At 39.8% G+C, this 19399-nt stretch overlaps 1 protein-coding gene across 1 annotated transcript; it reads left to right on the forward strand.

Moving 5' to 3' along the window:
• Positions 1-530: 530 nt before the first annotated feature.
• RPL22L1 (ribosomal protein L22 like 1) lies at positions 531-3739 on the forward strand. The gene is made up of 4 exons (XM_063306449.1): positions 531-622; positions 2114-2203; positions 2743-2864; positions 3410-3739. The coding sequence occupies exons 1-4, from the start codon at positions 614-616 to the stop codon at positions 3552-3554; spliced, it is 366 nt and encodes a 121-aa protein (XP_063162519.1). The 5' UTR covers positions 531-613; the 3' UTR covers positions 3555-3739.
• Positions 3740-19399: the final 15660 nt, after the last annotated feature.

Raw genomic sequence — 19399 nt, forward strand, 5'->3', positions numbered from 1 at the left:
GCTGTTGAACTGCAAATTTCAGTATCATGAATGGAGGAAAAAGATTAATAATACTCCCCAGTTTGTTTGTTTGTTCCTGGCTCTACATTCTAAGCTGGCATGCAGACTTTAGCAGCTCACCTGTCCCCAAAGACATTCATTTAAAATCCTTACGAATTAAAAAAAAATCGTTGGCATGGTTATTACACAACAGTATTGCATTTCAGTCTTCTTTGCACTTCTGTTTGACACAAACCTTATTTTTCATTCGTGCTCAATTGGGAACTAGCCGTCCTAGGAAATTCAAACCATTGTGGGCAGAGCAGATGAATGGAGTTGATAAAAAACTGCAGTCAGATGTTTGGGAAGCATAACCCCCATGATTACCAGCCTTCGGCTTACAACTCCGGAAGTTGCAGGCCGAACACATCTGGACAGAATTCCGATCTTACCCGGCATGCCCAGCCTCTCAACGCATCAGAAACGCCCCAACAGAAAGCAGAGAGAGCACGCGATGCTACGTGGTCCAATCTCTTCGGCGCGTGCGGCACGCCCTACGTACATTGCGTCACAGGCGGATCGATATAAAAACCGGCCGCGCGGCCCGCCTGCTCTTTCCGCGAGCCGCGTCGACATGGCGCCGGTGAGTGGGTTTTGCGCGCGGTCGCTGACGGGGCGAGGCGCTGCGGGTTGTTTTAAGGAAAGGGGCCGATCTCGAAACCTTGTGGGGTGTCTGTGGCCGTAATACTGCGTGACTTTCGTTGGGAGTCGGGGAGAAGCCGCTCCGATGTGGAGGCTGCGCTGCCAAGAGTGGGCGGTTAAGTCTCTTCCTGCGAGGGTTGCCTTGAGAAAGACCTCTCCCAGGACTTCTTGGAGGGAGGCTAGCCTAACCAATGATAAAACAAGGAAGCGCCTACATATTGATGATGAAGACTCGAGCTGCTTTTTTATTTTTTAATGTATACCTCAGTAGCCCTATGGCAGTGTTTCTCAACCTCAGCCTTCTGGCTGGGGAATTCTGAAAGTTGAAGTCCACCCATCTCAAAGTGGCTGAGGTTGAGAAATACTGCTTTAGATTACAGCATAAAGACGATTGCAGCAATGATCTTGGAAAACAGGCCAGGACTTCCATATGGTGCCAAATAACAGTGGAAAGTAATTAAAAGATTCACCACAAAGAGACTTCAATATTACAGTAATGTTCTGATGCAACAGTTGGCCCCCCAAAAGTTGTCAGTATTGTAATGTGGTTGATGATTTTTGCCTTATCTGTCTTAAATTTAATTGGTCACAACAAACAATATTTATCCAAAACACTTGTTATTTACTACCCAGTTCCAGGGTCCTGGATCACTTTATTCATATTCTGCTTTCATGTTCTCTTCACCATGCTGAAAATAAAGTTAAATAACTAAAAAAAAGCCAGATCTTTTTTTCCTCCCTCTTGCAAAGAATATTGGCCCATTCCTCATTTTCAGATGAAACCAATGAAGACATTTGTATGGGAATTGGGTCTTAGGTTATTTAAATTTTCCGGGCTGGCCAGTGCTGTGATCCAATTACCACCTAGGTCATGATTCTGCCAGTTACCTTAAAACAAATAATGAGCTGGGCTGGATCAAGCTTGGATTTGTCAGTCCAGCCAAAGTTTTGTACCCAAGGACTGGCTGACCAAATGCCTTTGGGAATTTTGCAAAAAAGGTACACAGGCAAGGGTTACTGAAAGACCCATTGCATTTGTTATTAGAAGTAATAGACAGCTTTTGTGATTTCCAGTTGTTGATTTGGAACCAGTTGTTTTTTTGTGAACCTTTCTCAACCTTTTAAAAAAGCTATTCAAACCCTGTTCACTTTGTCAGTGCTTTTTATATCAGTCAAGCATAAATTTTACACCATGTCCCTTTAATGTAGATGTGTTAGTTGGCAAAATGATATGGACAAAGATTAAAGCCCGTGACAAAGCATAGGGCTGTGTTTAATCCACTGTGTGTTGGTTTTCAGCGTATTGCAGTCGAACACATTTGCAGGATACCAGGTTAGGAAAGGCTCTCCTACAGAATATCTAGACTTTGAAATTGTGAAAATAAAAAAAAAAAGCAGATGTTAACTTAAGGGGTGTGTGTGTTTCTTTTAGCAAAAAGACAAACTGAAAAAAACAACTTGCAGATACAACCTTGATCTTACCCATCCTGTTGAAGATGGCATATTTGACTCAGGAAACTTTGTAAGTAACTTACCAATTCTTACATGTCTAGAGGGCTGCATAGCAGAACAGTGGTGAAGCTTAATTGTTAATGAAGCTAGAACATTCTGATTCTTGCAGCTTCTTTTAAGGGAAAGAAGTTAGGCATATTTAGTTAATTTCAGCCAAACTGAAATATGGAGAAGAATAAAATATTTGCTCTGATAAATCCTTCCCTGAAAAGCTAATCTAATTTTAATTCTGCCTGCATTATGTTACAGAATTAAATACATTCTTGATCTGTTTTAATGCCTTAGCTACTTGTTGCCAGATATATTGCACAGCTGGATATTTTGACATCAGAAAGCTTGCATACAGATATTGCATGTATTGTGCTCCCTAAATTTCTGGGGGGGGGACTATTTTTAATATATTAGGACTCTTTATGGGGGGGTGCTTGTATGATACAATTATGTTCAGTGACTGTAATAACAAATGTTGCCTGGCTAGGGTTCCTTCCCTAGTCCCGCACCTAGGGCACCATTCCCTAGTGTTCCATGTTTTGTTTTTTGTTTAATTAGGAACAGTTCCTGAATGAGAGAATTAAAGTCAATGGAAAAACAGGAAACCTGGGAAATGTAGTTCACATTGAACGCTTTAAAAATAAGATCACAGTAACTTCAGAAAGGCAGTTCTCAAAAAGGTTGGTTTTCTTTAATTTTGTAACTTCTAGTTTAGCTTCTTGCATCTTGATATTTGATAACAGTCTAAAAATTGTAAAATACATTGTATTGGATTGTGAGTTTAATGGAAAGTGCTTATAAAAATTAGGGTTACCATTTACCTGGTACCATGCTTCCACTTAAGATCCTTACAATTGAGCCTTTTGGGATGGGGGGCGGGGTGGAAGAAAGAATTTCATATGAGACCTTAGGATTGCAACCTTAAAGTTTGGAAGTTCTTCATATCGTTATCCATCTACAACAATCTTGCAGGGCTAGATTGGCTCTGTTACCATGAAGTAGATAAGGGCCAGAGATGATAGGGGCGTATTCATGAAATCTTAAATGAGGAGTTTACAGTTGAATTCAGTTTCTTAGCTATCCTGTTTGGCTTGGGGAGTGGACTCAAGAAATAACTACTGAGGTTACTTTCTTAGCACTATGGTTTTCTCATTTTTTTCCTTTATAATAAGTAGATCCTCAAATGAAATCTTGAGCCTAAATCACTTTCTTTGTGTGGTTAAAGGTACCTTAAATATCTCACGAAGAAGTACCTCAAGAAGCACAATCTCCGTGACTGGTTGCGAGTGGTTGCATCTGACAAGGAGACCTATGAGCTGCATTATTTCCAGATCAGTCATGATGATGAAGCATCTGAAGCTGAGGAATAAAGAGTTTTTAAATGGAGCACCGTGTTCCTGAATGAGCAGAGTGTACACATGATCATCTATTTATAAGCATGCATTAACTTATTGCCAACCCGATCTTGTATGCTATTTTAAATCTCCTGTCACCTCTGAGATATCTTATATTTTGGAAGTTTCATTAAATGGCTATCCTGATGGAAATTATTTTTTATATGTGTGTGAGGCTGAGATGTGTGTTTCATTGAGATTCACTGCAAAATCTTTTTATTTTAAGAATATACTTTTAGAATAATTTGTAAGTTTAATATAAAGAGTTCGTTGAGATGGGCAGTTAAGAAATGTGATAAACAGATAAAATAGACATTCTATAATAGATAAGATGGACTATTCTCCAATAAAACCCCAGGTAAAACTGCCAGGTTCTTCATTTTTAAGGAGATACTGTCTCAATGTCATTTTAATGACGAAGAATGTGTACACAAATAGGATCGATGCAACCTCCATGCTGGTTTGGGATTAAGGAAGTTGTAATACAGTCTGATATGCCATATGAAGAATGGCTGTTTGATAGTAGCCAGTTTTGTTTAAACTGCATCTGATTAGTAATCTTAATCAGAAATAAAATTTCAAATTTAAGTGTAGTCCCTTCTCCTGCATAAAATGACAAGAGTCGCCTGCCCATCCCAGAGAGTCTCAAGATTTGAGCAAGAGAATTTCAATCCTGTGATAATTATTTTTCTGAGCCCTTTTTATTTTGTGGTTTAGATCCAGGTGTCATCCAGTCACTCCTTAGATTGGTCCAAAAGGGCCCTTAAGAAAAGTAATTTTTGGTCCCACATTTCTATCTACAAATTGGAGCCCCCTACACCCCAATTCCATTAAAGAGTGTGTGCTTGCATTTTTCTTGTTTTAGTTTTTTTTCTACCAAACATTACATAACAAGGAAACAAAATTCTGCAGCAGAGCAAGGTGTCCAACTTTACAACACCCTCTTGGGATTCTTCACCTCCATACCCTGAAGAGGTCTGCAAGATAAGAAAGGCAGTCTCTGAAATAAAAGCCCATGCTAATTCTGCTTGCATGGTGCACAACCACAAACTGGCAACCATGTTTTATTCAAGCAGATTCTGTGAACCTAGAAAAAAACGTGATTTGGCTAAAGTAGTACTGTGCAAGCATTAGTTTGCAAACAGTTAATTGTTTCTAAGTGTATAATGAAATTTAGCCATGAGGGAAGGAGAAGTATTTGATAGCCTTAGGTATAGCACAGGTCACACATGCTGGTATTTTTCATAATGTACTAGAAACTTACCTTTTCCTCTCATTTTGGTAGATAATAGTTACTATACATTATACCACCCCTGTTTCAGGGAACTCACAGGCACATATTGATGGAGGTCTTCAGCCTTTTTGACCTGGTAGGTATGTCTGGAATTTGGAGAACCTGATGGGTGCTATCAAAGAAGTGAGTTGCCTGTTTCCTAAAACCAGTGAGAAAAAAGATAATTTCACCCTGAATTGAATACAATATCACCCCCAAGTATATGGATCTCCTCTTTCACATGTGGCATTACAAGCCCACAACTGGGTGTTGTCATTTCTCTGTTTCTCAGATATATGTACACAGCCTCCCCCACTTTCTTTCCTGGTAGAACATCCTCCAGAATTCCCAAGTGCTCACAATAGTCTTTCAACTTAGTTGGATAGCCCCAATGTATCCTAAGTCTTTACTTAAAATCCCTTGGTTTGCCTTTCAACACTGCACAATTGCCCTATTTCCACCCTAATCTCCCCTTTTACTAGAGCAGCACTGAGCCTAGCATTCTGGGGAGGGGAGAGGTCAAGAGCTTTTCACACTGAAGCCCTGGCTCTTATTTGCCCCAATCTTCCTATGATAAACCCCAGGACCTTGTGGAGCCAATAAGCATTTTGCAGCCCAGTGGTTAACTTGAATACTAATTGCCAAACTATTAGAGTTAAAAATGAAACTCATACTTGAAAAGGGGGGGGGGAGTTGTACATATATCCAAGAAGCCAGCAGGAAGTTGCAAGTCACGGTCACAAGATGTACTTAATACCCCATGGTGATTCACTTAATGACCGCAGCTGGAATTGATATTGTAAGTTGGCACAGTCATGTGACATTTCACTTAATGACCACACTGCTTAGCAACAGAGTTGCTGGTCCCAATTAAGGTTGGTACGTAATGACTACCTGTATATGAATATGAAATAGAGCAGTGTTTCTCAAACTTGGCCACTTTAAGACAAGTGGACTTCAACTCCCAGAATTCTCCAGCCAGCATTGCTGGATCCCTTAAGCAGCCAAACCATTCATAAGTTTCCAGGCAGTCTTTACAAAATGATTTATTTTAAACCTCAACAGTGAATTCCTTGTTTGGGGAGTCTTCCATCATCCACCAACTCTTTGTATTTTCCATCTAGCACAGTGTTTCTCAACCTTGGCAAGTTTAAGATGGGTGGTCTTCAAGCAAGGCTGGCTGGGGAATTCTGGGAGTTGAAGTCCATATGACTTAAAATTGCCAGAGTGGAGAAGCACTGATCTAGCAGATTGGTTTAGTAGGATGGAAACACTTTCACCATTAGTTGCCTCTGTTGCACGTAACAACAATCTGACACAATCTGTGCAGGAAGCAAGTTTCAGAGGCGAATAGCATTGTACTATGATAGCTGGGAAGTAAAAGCTTAGGCAAATGAGCTGCCGCTTTTAATGCTAGCAATGCATTTTCTTTTCTTTTTTAAAGAGCCACTGGGTTTAGATAGTGCCAAAGGCAACTTCCACACAGAATGGGGATAACAGTAGTGAATAAGTGTCCTGACGTCTCTCAAAAGCCCCAGCAGTGCAATACCGTTACACTACAGATGGATGAATCAGACTATTTCCGGTCCATGTCAGCTTTGCATCTATCAGTTGTCAGTCAATTCTATCCAATTTCTGTGTTCTATTATGTTTTTATAATTGCACATCTCTTCTGTACGTCCTCCTTGGAGTGTGCCTGTTGGTATCAATATGCCAGCAGGGGGCAGCATCTGGTTAACATTGTTTGAGTTTGGAAATGAGACATGCTCAGGCCTGATTGCAGTAGTGATTGGAGGGGAGACTTACAAGTATTTATAGAGCTGTAGGCTCTGAAACTGGCGTGGGGCGGGGGGAATTACTTCTAGATGGAGGTAAGTGTGAAGTTATAGGAGTGAAGTTTGACTTTAAAAAGACTATATTCATTTCTTTTCCTTAATGCACGCATTTTACACTTTCCAGATAGATACTGTAGATAGAGATGATAGAGATAGAGATGATAGATTAGATAGATAGATAAATGATTGATAGATAGATAGATAGATAGATAGATAGATAGAGATGATAGACAGACAGATATAGACAGATATAGATAGATATAGACAAATAGATTCTAATCAACTTCCCTTAACTTTTCCAAGGAACTTTCCCTAATGTATCAATTTTGTATTTAACTTTTCCTAAGACATTCATTGTCAACTCAACTTCTCTTAACATTCTTGAATATGCATGTTGTATAGCACAACAATACTGTATAATTTCTTAATTTCTGAAGATGTGCAATGATCAGTATTTTATTCAACCACTGTCCGTTGCAAATTTAGGAAAAAGGGGCAATTGTGCACCAATCTGTGTGTTGGTCTAAGAAATGCAAATTACTATATTTTTCTGAAAAGAAGACTATTGTTCTTCAATAATTCATCTTTAAAAGAAGAAGGTCCTCTCAGGTTGTTGGGAATAAGAGAAATGAATGCAAATAAAGCTTTCTGTATATTCTTCCTTGGAGATTAAAAAGGTTTGTCTTCCTTTTAGATAAATATGGTAAATTAGCTCATTTAAAAAGCAGAGACTAGTCAGACATCTGTCAAGGATGCTTTATGTTGGATTCCTGTACCAAGCAGGGAATTGGACTCTGCCTATAATGTGCCCTTCCAATTCTACAAGTCTACACAAGCCATATTAGTCCTTCCCTTTCCTAGTTTTCACCCATATGTTTTGTTGCATGCCTACCTTTGGTAGAACAAGTTTCATGGTTTTCTAAAAAATTAGAGAAATGTATTACTAGAGTCCAAGATGGGTGAGCATTTAACATTTGCAAGCAGCAATCTCTCTTTAGGAATTTTTTGCTCTCCAAAAACAAAAAACAGTGTTTCCAGCTTTATTTGCTGGAAAAGCATTTAAACAATAGAACTAAATCTGGGCTTACTGTAGGTTTGGAGACCCTGAGAAATTCCATCTGATGAGAGCCTTTTCCTACCAGTGGCCTGGCAGCAGAGGCATTGCTCCAAGTATCGCTGTCCCAATCTGCATAGAATTCATTTTCTTGGTTTCACACAGTGCTCCAGACATGCTCGATTGGGGCAACCAAATCAATAGCTGGATTCGGTCAGAGTGCCAGCCCAGAAAAAAAGAGTGGGTTTGTGGGCCATCAGGAGGCCAATAGGGATTAGGAAGGGACCCAAGTTTCCAGGTGGTGATTACCAGCCCTAGAACCCAGTGCTTTGTTATCTTTGTTGGGAGCTCCACATTAAGAAATGTTGGGTGTTATTTCTAAAATTCCACTCTCCCCATGCCTACCTCCTTTTCAATGTTCAGCTAACACATGTGTTTGAAACCAAGCCAGCCAGCAAAACCCCCTGATCAAGTATATTTTGTATCAACTTGGACAGAACAGTCTCATCCAGCAACATTTGTCTAGACCACATGGACCTGTGGTTTAAAGCTTTTACCGCTGCTTCTACTGATAGGGTTTATTTGCAAAGCTGCCAATGCTGCACCCTCCCCCTTTAATGTTCCTAAAGTGATATTTTAAAGGAAGCGATTATTGTTTCCTGAGTCCATCCTGAGCTTAGGATGATAACAGAGTGGAATTTTTCAAAAACTGACATTTCCTTGGCCCCAGACTGCATGTCAGCTGTACACAGAGTCAGATTAAATGATCAGCACTGCCATGTGGATTTGGAAGAAAATCAGTAAATAAATACCAGTAATCAAACTCTTTAATTGGATTTTTGATGGAGTTAGCAGTACTGGTTGTATGACCAAGCAAAATCTCCCTCAATTAATTCAGCAGCGGCTGCATTGACTGTTATGGATGGATGTGAGCTATGAATTTTACTATATAGTTTTTATAGGGTTTTATATTGTTTTTAAAAAGTTGTATCATTTTGCTATTTTTTATATTGTTTTTAATTGCTTGTCAACTGCTGAGAGTCATGAATTGAGATGAGCAGCTATATAAATTGTATTAATAAATAATAAATAAGCAATCCGTTAATGGATTGCTCATTGGAATATTGCTTGTTTGCCTTGGTTTGGTCATTGTTTTGAGTTTCTGAAAATGCACAACCTCCCCAGTTTTCTATATGCAGCAAGATCTAATAGGAAGCATTATAAAGGTCAACCATGTCACTAACATGTGCAAAAAGGACCATCACTACTGAGCAAGGCAGAGTTAGAAAAGAGGGAAAGGTGTGATAGAAGCCCTGCCTCTTTTTTATGTGGACTGCATGTGAAAAAGGGGCAGGGCCTTGATCGCACAGTTGTGGCTGCAGTCCTAACTTTTTTGAGTCCCACCATGGATGCTCCTGCTACTAAGCATCTGCTCTGGAAAACTGACTTCTGGAAAATTAGGAGCCACCCTTGGAATAACCAAATGGGTGCCCTCTGGGTGAAAAGAAACATCCCAGTAAGTTCCATGCTTGACACATAATTATTTTGCCCTTTGTACTTTTAAGATATTCTGCTAGATATACCCAGTTTGGTTGTGATTGGTGCTTATTTAAAAGCCAACATTTTCACAAACTGCTTTGGTAATTTTGCTCATGTTCTTCACCAACCAAGGGATTTCTCTAGCTTACCTAAGGGATATGGATGAAACTTTAATGGCTGTAAAAACTATTTCCAAATATGGGTTACTCCAATGTTATCTCCTCCCTCTTCTTTACAACAAGCTCTTATAATCTGACATTACTCTATGTTAGGGTTGTACCAAGTTTCCAGTTGGCAATTTTATCAGAAAGTGATTTAATTAAATTCTGAACACAGTCAAGTTTTTAGAGCAAATTGATCTGATTCAACTCTAAGCATCAAACTGAATTTACCTAATTTTCCAAACTGACCATTTAAATCAGGTCAACTTGATGATCCAAACTGAAATCATGATTTGAATGAAATGTGGTGTTGGCTACCAACTTGGCTGACTTGAAAAAAGAATTGGACTAATTCACAGAAGTCATGGGGATCAAAGTCTATTAGCCTTGATGACAGTGTGATGGCCTCTGAAGGCCATCTGTTGGGAGACCAATGGGCTTCCTGGTGTGGTTGGTTGGTCACTGTGAGAACAGACTTCTGGACTAGATGGGCCAGGGGTCTAATCCAGCAGAGTACTGCTTATGTTCTATACCAGATAGCACCTTACATTCCTGGAGGGCCTCTCACATTCAGTCTAAGATTTAATTTCATAGAGGCATGGGTCAAGAGCAGCTAAATAACCCTCCTTTTTTCTTATTACCCACTTAAAAAAAAACTCATCTGAGAAGGAGGTCTGGAAAACTCAAAAAACTTATAAATGGCCTAATTGGAGGTACTACCCCTGTGGGTTTTGGATCTGAAATACCTTCCGTTGTGCAACAAAATTTATTCTCAAAAGAGTCAGATGGATGTCTAATGGAGGTCTCCATAAAACAATTCCAAGATCTGTGATGACCCAAATGTAACATTAAAGCCAAGGGCTGATTCAGAGACTACAGTATCTTGGGTTGATTTCACCTTTGTGGCATGCAGCCATGAACAAGTGAACATCATGCTTGAGTGGCTCTTGCAATCTTTGAGCCAGCAAGATGGACCTTCCAAGTTGCATTAAAGCATCAATGCATTGACCAGTGAGCTTCTGGCTTACGCTTCTCATTGCTTATGAAAATAAATGACTTTGACCTGCCCCTCAAGAAAGTAGTTGATGCGTCAAACATGAGAAGCTTTAGCTCTTTTTGTGGCATGATTGTTACAAAGAGTAGCCTCCAGATGTGTTGCAGATCACCAGACATGGGCTAAGTTGCCACAACATGCTTGATTTGGTTTCTTAATTAACTCATTTTCTGGGTTTGCACAGTACACTGAACACTAAACTAACTAAAAAGGATGGATTCACACCAATATGATCAGAAAAGCTAACTGAATATGGGACTAACCAAGCTTAGCATGTTGTATGAGTGCATCTTTTAGGACTACAATTGCCCTGATTAAATGTGTTGTATGTACACAGTCACAAAATTCCTTAGTGTTGTCTGGACAGTTTGGGGAGTCAGAGATCCCATGCATTTAGAGCAGTGTTTCCCAGCCTTGTCAGCTTTAAGATGTGTGGACTTCAACTCCCAGAATTCTGGGAGTTGAAGTCCACACATCTTAAAGTTGACAAGGTTGGGAAACACTGATTTAGAGGGTATAAAACTGGAGAAGACTGGAATAGGACAAAGGATAATGGCTTTTCTCCCCAGTAGATGGAGCAGTGTCTCTAAGACGCTGAAGAATACTTTTTGCTTGCATCCTCTCCCTCACATCACACACACCTTACAAGTAAAAGAAACATCATGGTTTATTGAACACAACCCATTCCTAAATGCTGCATTGTTATCACATGGTGTTTTATAGCTTTGTGTGCAATCTTTTTGTATGTCTGTGAATATGAAAGTTTTCATTTATAAAAGCTAAGTCCTCACTGTTTCGCAATAGTAATGGAGCACAAAATCCTTTCTGTAAGGAATGCAATGCAAATTTTTATCTGCAAGTTTGACACGGTACAATAGAAGCAAGCCTATCCTCTATCTGTGTATCGTTGCTGCTTGCAAAGGCTACTGTTCAAAATGCGGGACTCTGGATCTCAGGTTTGGAGGATTTAGCCTCTTTCCAGGGTTGCAGCCTGCAGGATGGAAGGGCTCTCCTCTTTCAGCTGTTCATAGCCTCCTTTCTGCATCTGGGCTTGTCCCTAAGAACAAGCAGTTGAGGCCAACCCAAATGTTCAGGTAACTAGATCTATTCCTCTGAGACAAGGTTTTATTTAGGAAAAAAAAGTAAGGAAAGACATGATTAGGAGCATATAAAATGATGCCTGGCATGAAAAAAATAATATATGGAAGCATCTGTCCCTATTCTTCCCTTAATATTGGAACCCAGAAACATTAAGGAAATGATGACTAGTTCCAAACAAATAGAAGTATTGTTTCATATAGTGATAATGAATGTGGGAAAATTATTAAGATGCAGTGATGGCTACCAACGGGGGGAGGGTGTCTTTTAAAAGGGATGTTGACATTCAAGCCATCAGTGAGCCTTGGTGGCTACTCTATATGTAAATTCTTGTGTCATGGACAATATGCCTTTCGATGCCAGTTGTTGGGAGGGCTAATGTCCCCCATGGGTGTTTTTAATTGGTACCTAATTGAGTTCTTTGGGAATAGAGTGATAGAGTGCTAAAAGTCCTGCTATTTAGAGTGCTTTTCTCATGTTCTCATGATCAGGGGCTAGACTGGGAAGGAACTTCGTCTCCCTGATCTCTAGTTGCCTAGCCCAGCCCTACTCCAAATGGGTCTTCATTCTTGGTTCAAGAGAGAGAGAACAAAAGAGAGAGAGATCGGGCCATGGAACACTGTCTAGTTCATCACGGCATGTTAACCAAATGTTATACGAATCTAGGCGCTCTGAAAAAAGTTTCACAACATTAAACTGGTGCAGACTCACCCTTACGCATTCTTTGCATTCCGTCAAATGGGGAGGAGCTGTGGGCTTCCTCCACCTGATCTGGGAGTTAGGTCTGGAGCAGGAGAAGGAGACTGAATTCAGTGGAATGTAGTAAGAACAGGTTATCTTCCTGGAAAGGGTCATTCATTACTATTTCGTTATTTAATCTTTTCGGACAGTAGCAATGAGATTTATATTGAACTTTAAACTGAGAGTCCACTTAGCAAATTGAAACATTTTTGAATCACACCACAAAAGCCTTAAACCCAGGTATGAGAGAGCAGGCTCTCTGACTTCTACCAGCATGTATATCAGACCAGAAAGGACAGAGTATTAAATAAGAGTAACAAAGGACAAAAAGTCAAAAGAGTTACTTAGAGATTACAGATATTCCAGCATTCCATCTCAGTCTCCCTCCTTGGCATATTACTCACATGAATCCGTGTCTATCGTTTATTTCCAACAGACCTGCATAAGAAGCCACCATGTCATACATGTCATGATGTCATTATGCAAATGATGTTATGACACAAGCAGCATCACTTGCCCCAGACAGCTAAGTGCATATCTGAACCAGGGATAAGTGAGCTTGCTTAGTTTTGAGACCTAAAGGTCAATGATTCTACTAGCAGGACTGACTGTGTTAAGGATTTTAAACTGGAAAACAGGAATGGTAAAAGAAATAATTTAGATCTCATTTTTGGCAACCCTTCCACTAGGCTTCTTCTCTGTGTCTGTTGAGGGAAGCAGTATATACTTTGTTAAAACTAATTTGATCTTCTTTTTAAGGTGATGGTGCTTTGATTTACTTCACTACCTCCCAAAAGCATTGAGTTTCATTTCCTATAAATCCTACCTAACAAGGCCAAAAGCATGCTAGCTGGGAATTATGGGAGCTGAAGTTCAATATATCTGGAGGGCATCAGGTTGGTATGACTGTAACCCCAGGCAGGGGCTGTCTCCAAAAATTACACTGATTTTTGTTTTCAGCCATTAGGAAGAGCTGCCTGAACTTGGAAGGAATTTGGTGCCAAAGATAATATCTGGATCAGCAATTTCTCATAAATAAATATAAAAATATATACAAAACCAGAAGAAGCCAGGAATCCAATAATAAATAAAACGAAGTGCATAAACAGCAGAGCTGAAACCAGATGAAAGTCTATGCTTGCTTTCATAAGAGAAGGTCAAGAAACACTTTCTTCTTTGGAGAAGTCATGAATGCAACTTTTTTTTTGTCCATCCAGGCAACACCAACAGACCTTGAAGTTGGTTTTGGAATATTAACATGTCCTATCACATGAGTCAAGCTTGATTAGTACAGTTTTCATTAGTTAAAGTTCTGCCTTGCCAGCATGATAAGGATGAGGGAGTGGGATGTTTATTTTATTTCTACAAGTGCCTGTCATTGACATTATAATATCTACAATTATGTAGCCAGCAATTAACCACATGCCAGAAAACTACAGCGCTTGGAAGTGCTGAGTTTTGGAATAAGACAGGGGTTATAAAACAGAGTCTAAGCAAAAATTTATAAACTTGGCCGTGAGAAGGTTGGATTGTTGTACTTGGATACACAATTACAACAGCTTTGTTGTTGTGAAATTCTTCGGGCCTGAAAGTAGATGAAACTGGGACCCAGAACTTTAGGAGGGACAAGAACCACACTCAGGTTTGAGTGGCATGATACTCCATCCACTTCAGTCCAAAAAATTAGGTTGAGCCAGGACAAAGAAGTGGGTGGGGCCAGGACAAAAAATAAAATGTGATCTCATTTACATTTAATTAGTTAAAAGCAATCAACATGATTTCCTCCATGTATTTAATATGTTTCCTCTCTTGAAAACATTATGAATTGCAATTTGATGATAATTTTGGAAGGGTTTTGAGAGCCACATTGGAGTCTTTGGGGCTTCAGATGCTTTTAGTAGGTTATGATTGAAACTTACAACAAGCAGAGTCCTTTTCCCTCCTCCTTGAAGGCCATGCCAGAGTTTTGGGTGGCCATTTCTGAGTCCAGAATCAGGAACACCATCTCCAGTTTAAGCTCTCAAGGGTCAAAAACCTGATGAGCAGAACTGCAAGAAGAGTTCATTGCTTTGTCAACTAGCATTTAAACAAGACCAGATCAATCCAGGGACTTCTTAAGAGTGTCTGCCAACATCAGGGAAGCTGATGCTGTGACCCAGTTTTCCCTCCCTATTATGCTGAGCCACACTCTCATCATGCCCAGCCAGGACTGATGTTGGATGAAGCAAAGAAGTAGTGAGCTAAGCTTGATTCTTTGCTTTTGTCTTTCATTAAAACAAGTGTAGCCATGCTCTTTAACTTGATTCCTACCCAGACTGCCTATAGCATGTTCAACCTGGTGTTGTTATTGTGGTATGTGGTATTTAATTTTGGGGGCCCTCCACACTTGGCATTTGTACTATATTTGTGCTTCTCCTGGGTGAGTTCTTAACCACATGATCATGCACCATCATTAGTCCTGGGCAGTGGAATGCATTGATTTCATAGCAAGATGGAGTTCTGTAGCAGCAAAGGTTTTGATACAAATGATATCCATTGGTGGAAAGACCCACATGCTGGTGTTTCAGGACACAATGCTTTGTCATCATGACACTGTCACTCAGTTTGTTCTGCAATGAGTAAAAAAGCAATTTCAAGTTCACATCATGGCAGTTGGCTAGATTTTGCTGAAATCACCTTGGGGAACTATTACGCCGAAGAGAAAGTAGAGTCATGGTGTTTTCTGAATACTAATTTTTGCATTACCTATTGGCCAACTGAAGGAAGTTCATTTTTTGGCTCAGCCATGAAATACTGACCGCTGTGCATCATGTCTGGGGGATGTGGGAGGGGGAACCAGTGGTTATACAGAAATGTTCTTTGCAGTCAAGCACCCTCTCATAAGAACCTTGACATCCACCTTTTTCCTTATTTTGCCGGTCGCCTCTATATTTTCCTGCAAGAATAAAGAAACAAACATATTATTTCTATTTTTACTTTAGCAGTAATAAGGAATGGTTTGCCATTCCACTGAGGACTAGTTTACTAATGAATACTTGTAATATTGGTGGCAAAATAAAACTGTTTCTTCTGTGAGCTAACATCTGATGCAAAGTTTAGACTGATGCTTTCTGACATGTTTTACAAACTGTAATGAAGAGATATGTGTTAGCGCTTTAAACTAATCGAAAGTCTAACGTATTAATTGGAGCATAATAACATGTGAAAAAGATCTGCAATGTATTCTCTCTTCTACCCATACATAATTGACCACTTCCAACTGTAATAATTCACAGAAACCAGAAAAGAGGAGAACAGGTAAAAATAATTATATAGAGAAGTCTGAGTATGCCATCATTTTTTTTTTTTTGGTCTTCCAGCCCAATTTATTTATTTTAATAGTTTATTATAATATTGCTGATTTCCAATAAAGGTTCTTGAGCAGATTTTTCCACTTTAGCCTGGCTGTGAGGCATAGTCCATGGTGGGCCAAAGTCCTTATCCAGCACCTCTGGAAATTGCCGAAACTGAGACTGAACTGGACTTTCTGGGCACTACTGATCACATTACAAGCTGAGCAATGATATCTCATAGGAAAAACACAATGGTAAAGGCCTTGGGAGTGCCAAAATTAAACATAAACAGACACGGACCACATCAAAGTTCCTAATGAGAGCTTGGCTCTGGAAAGAACAGCCTGTCCCAAAAACAACCCCCCCCCAAAAAAAACCAGCAACTCTATCTCAAAAAATAAGCTTGGCAATTTTGTTCTGAGAACTGGGGAAAAAATGATACAGGGTGGAAATTGGGGGCAGTTGAAAAACAAACAATCCGGAGGCAAACAAAGGTGTGTTGTCCTTTGGTATTTCCTGTAATCCAGCTGTTGCCCACCAGGGAGCCCTCTGGATATCTGGACTTCAACATCCAGAATTCTCAGCACTGGACCTGCTGGCTGGCAAATTCTGGGAGCTGAAGTTTGTACATCTGGAAAGTGCCCAGCTTTGTAAGCCTGCTGTGACCTGTAGAAAAGTATACTGGCTAAAGTAAACTCTAAGTGACGGTTTATTGTGATATTGCTATCGGCATGTAATGATTTCCTAGAGTGAGTAATTTGGAGATCTCTAAAGTTCTTTGTTACTATGTTCTTTGTTAGTATGGTGCTCCTAGCTACTTGAGAGTAAGAGAGCAAGTTCTTTTGAATGTGGGTTGCTCCCCACTACTTGAAACAACATTGTGACATGAGTGGGCGTAATATCAACAGTATGTGCAAATGTTAAGGACTAATTAATACAATTTTCAAGTCTGACAAATCTTGTGCACTAGCTCTGGACTCTTCTGAACAGGATAATGTGAGGACAAAATGTTCTAAGTTTCAATGTGGTCAGACATTTTAAAAGAAACTCCAACACTGTCCAAAACCATGGAAAGTTAGCATGTCAAGGAAGAGCACTGTAAGCTTCACCATGATATGACAGCCTTCTGCATGCAGAATATTTCAAGAGATGTTGCCTGCAGTCAGAGAGGAAGTTTCGCCAACCTGAAGAATGCCAAAAGTGTTGAACTACATCTCCCATATTTTCCAGTAGAAAGGCAGGCTGAGGAAGCTGGGGTTTGTAGTCCAGTGGGATTAGAAGCCGCCAGATTGGGGAAACCAGGTGATTAACAAAGATCAACTCACATATCAGGGAATAACCCTTATTTAACTCAACTCCCAGGACCTCCTTTTTGGTGTTTTTTAAATTAAATTTTTAAAAACCTAATCAAGGAAAAAGACAGGAAGAAATGTAGAAAAAGCAAAAAGTAGATAGGGAAGAGATTTATAAACGTTATAAAATTAAATAACAATTTCAAGATAACAATTATTTGATTCTATACATTAAAATATCTAACATAAATTTAAAATGTCATAGCATTATTAAAATCAACATCATATGCAATAAAGACAATAGCCAGCACAGTATAGTAATAGAGCCTCAAAAAAAAAAACAACTCCAGATTTTTCCATTAACGTGTATTCTATTCCCTTAACAGAAAGAAGGAACATTACGGTCAAAGTTACGTTGCCCAGTGAAATACACTCATCACCATCAAATAAAAAAGGAAAAATTGGTACACATGAGGCATTGTAATAATTTTGACCTGGCAACAGGCTTCAGGTTTTTGTTTAAAACACTGGAAGGTATAATTGATTTAGGATACTGGATTGCAAAATGAGTCCACCCATCCTGTTTCCATATTCCCCCCCAGGCAGCAGATTGCTCAGCACATCTATGTGATTTTCATGTATATGTGTAGATATAGTTATATATATGTGACAATCAGATTCACACACACACACACACACACACCAGTGTGGAACATAGGTTAGGGTGCTGTACTAGGAACAGAGAGACCCAGGTTCTAGTCCTCCCTTCAGCAGGCAAGCCAGCTGGGTGAATTGGGGTCAGTCACTCTCTCTCAGCCCTAGACTGGGAAGATAAAGCTATCTACCATCAACTGGTCCAGAAGGCAGCAGCAGAAACAGTGATGGGCATGCCTTGGTATGCTCATGTGAAACCTCTGGTTCACAAGCTGCGCTGGTTACCAGTATTCTTCTGGGTGCGATTCAAAGTGCTGGTTATGACCTATAAAGCCCTACATGGCATACGGGCCTGTCATGAGTACGGATGGTGAGCAGGAGGAGGCCCCTATCCAGGGGGGAAAACGCATGCGTAGTTTAGAGACTTTGAGCTGTCATTCAAAGAAACCCAGAACAGACCCGCCTTGAGTTTTGGGGTTTATCTGTCTGGGTTTTCCCACGTTTCTTCAGTTTGGTAGAATTTTCTGTTCACAATAGCAGTAAATAAAACACTAGAGACTTTCTCCTCGTCTCGGCGTGGTCTTTGCTTGGTCAGGATGTCAATCCTACAAAACTGAAGAAACGTGGGAAAACCCAGACAGATAAACCCCAAAACTCAAGGCGGGTCTGTTCTGGGTTTCTTTGAATGACAGCTCAAAGTCTCTAAACTACGCATGCGTTTTCCCCCCTGGATAGGGGCCACCTCCTGCTCAGCATCTGTAGAGTAGGTTTTGCCTAATTCCATCCATTTTGAAATAATTGTATAAGAGCTGAATCTGCTTCTCCTACCCACCCATTTTATGTTACTTTCCTGCCTAAAAAGTTCACAACTGGCTACCTACCTGCAAATGAATCTCACTGAAGTTAATGAAGCTTACTTCTGGACTGACTTGGGTTGAACTGTAGTTTCTGCTTTCCCTTGAGTAATGCTTGCACACTCAAGCTTGTAATTGGAATGTGACTAAAAGGGATCATTAAATCTGGTTCCAGCATACAACAGGATGGTTTTCATCTCCTGTTTTGAAAAAATAAAATAAAATAAAATCCAGCAATCTGATTTAACAATAATTAAAATAAGCCAGAAAAGAGCATAATATTGTGATGGAAAGTTAATTGTCCAGGTGGTTTCCAGATGTGAATGCTACAGTTCTGTAACGGTAGCACCATTTTAACAAATTAGCTGCAAATTAGCTGTGTGTGTATGTGTGTTTGTTTATTTATTTATTTATTATTCCCTGGCTGTTGACCTCAGCTCCAGAAGGTGTTAGACAAGTTCATAGAGGATGATGTTATCCATCATTTCTATTAGGATAATTCCTGTATGAAGGGCAACTAATCCTGAAATACCAATTGCTGGGATAAAAGGAAATGAGGATACTATGAAACTCCTGTTCTACTGTATGAGCATCTGACATCTTCTGCCAGTAAGAGAATCACTGCTATGAAACAGATACATGCAAATATTATGAGATGATCTGATGTGGGTGCTGCACACTTTGATAATTTTAGACTGGCCTTAATGGCCTTGGTGCCTACTTAGTTGGTAGAATATATTACTCCACTCACTTCCAAATATGCTCAGCCAAACTTCTGCACTGTGGAATCTGTTGGTAATTTAGCCTATGCAGTTCCTTGGGACTTATGCTTCATGTCCTACTCTGATGGTATCACAGCTTGTGGAACTTGAAGAATAAGTATACTATCTGGAGAATGTCTCCCATTTCTCTTATTGATTATAGACTGAAAATT

The sequence above is a fragment of the Candoia aspera genome, chromosome 6, assembly GCF_035149785.1.
Source record: "Candoia aspera isolate rCanAsp1 chromosome 6, rCanAsp1.hap2, whole genome shotgun sequence".
Taxonomy (NCBI): Eukaryota; Metazoa; Chordata; class Lepidosauria; order Squamata; family Boidae; genus Candoia; species Candoia aspera.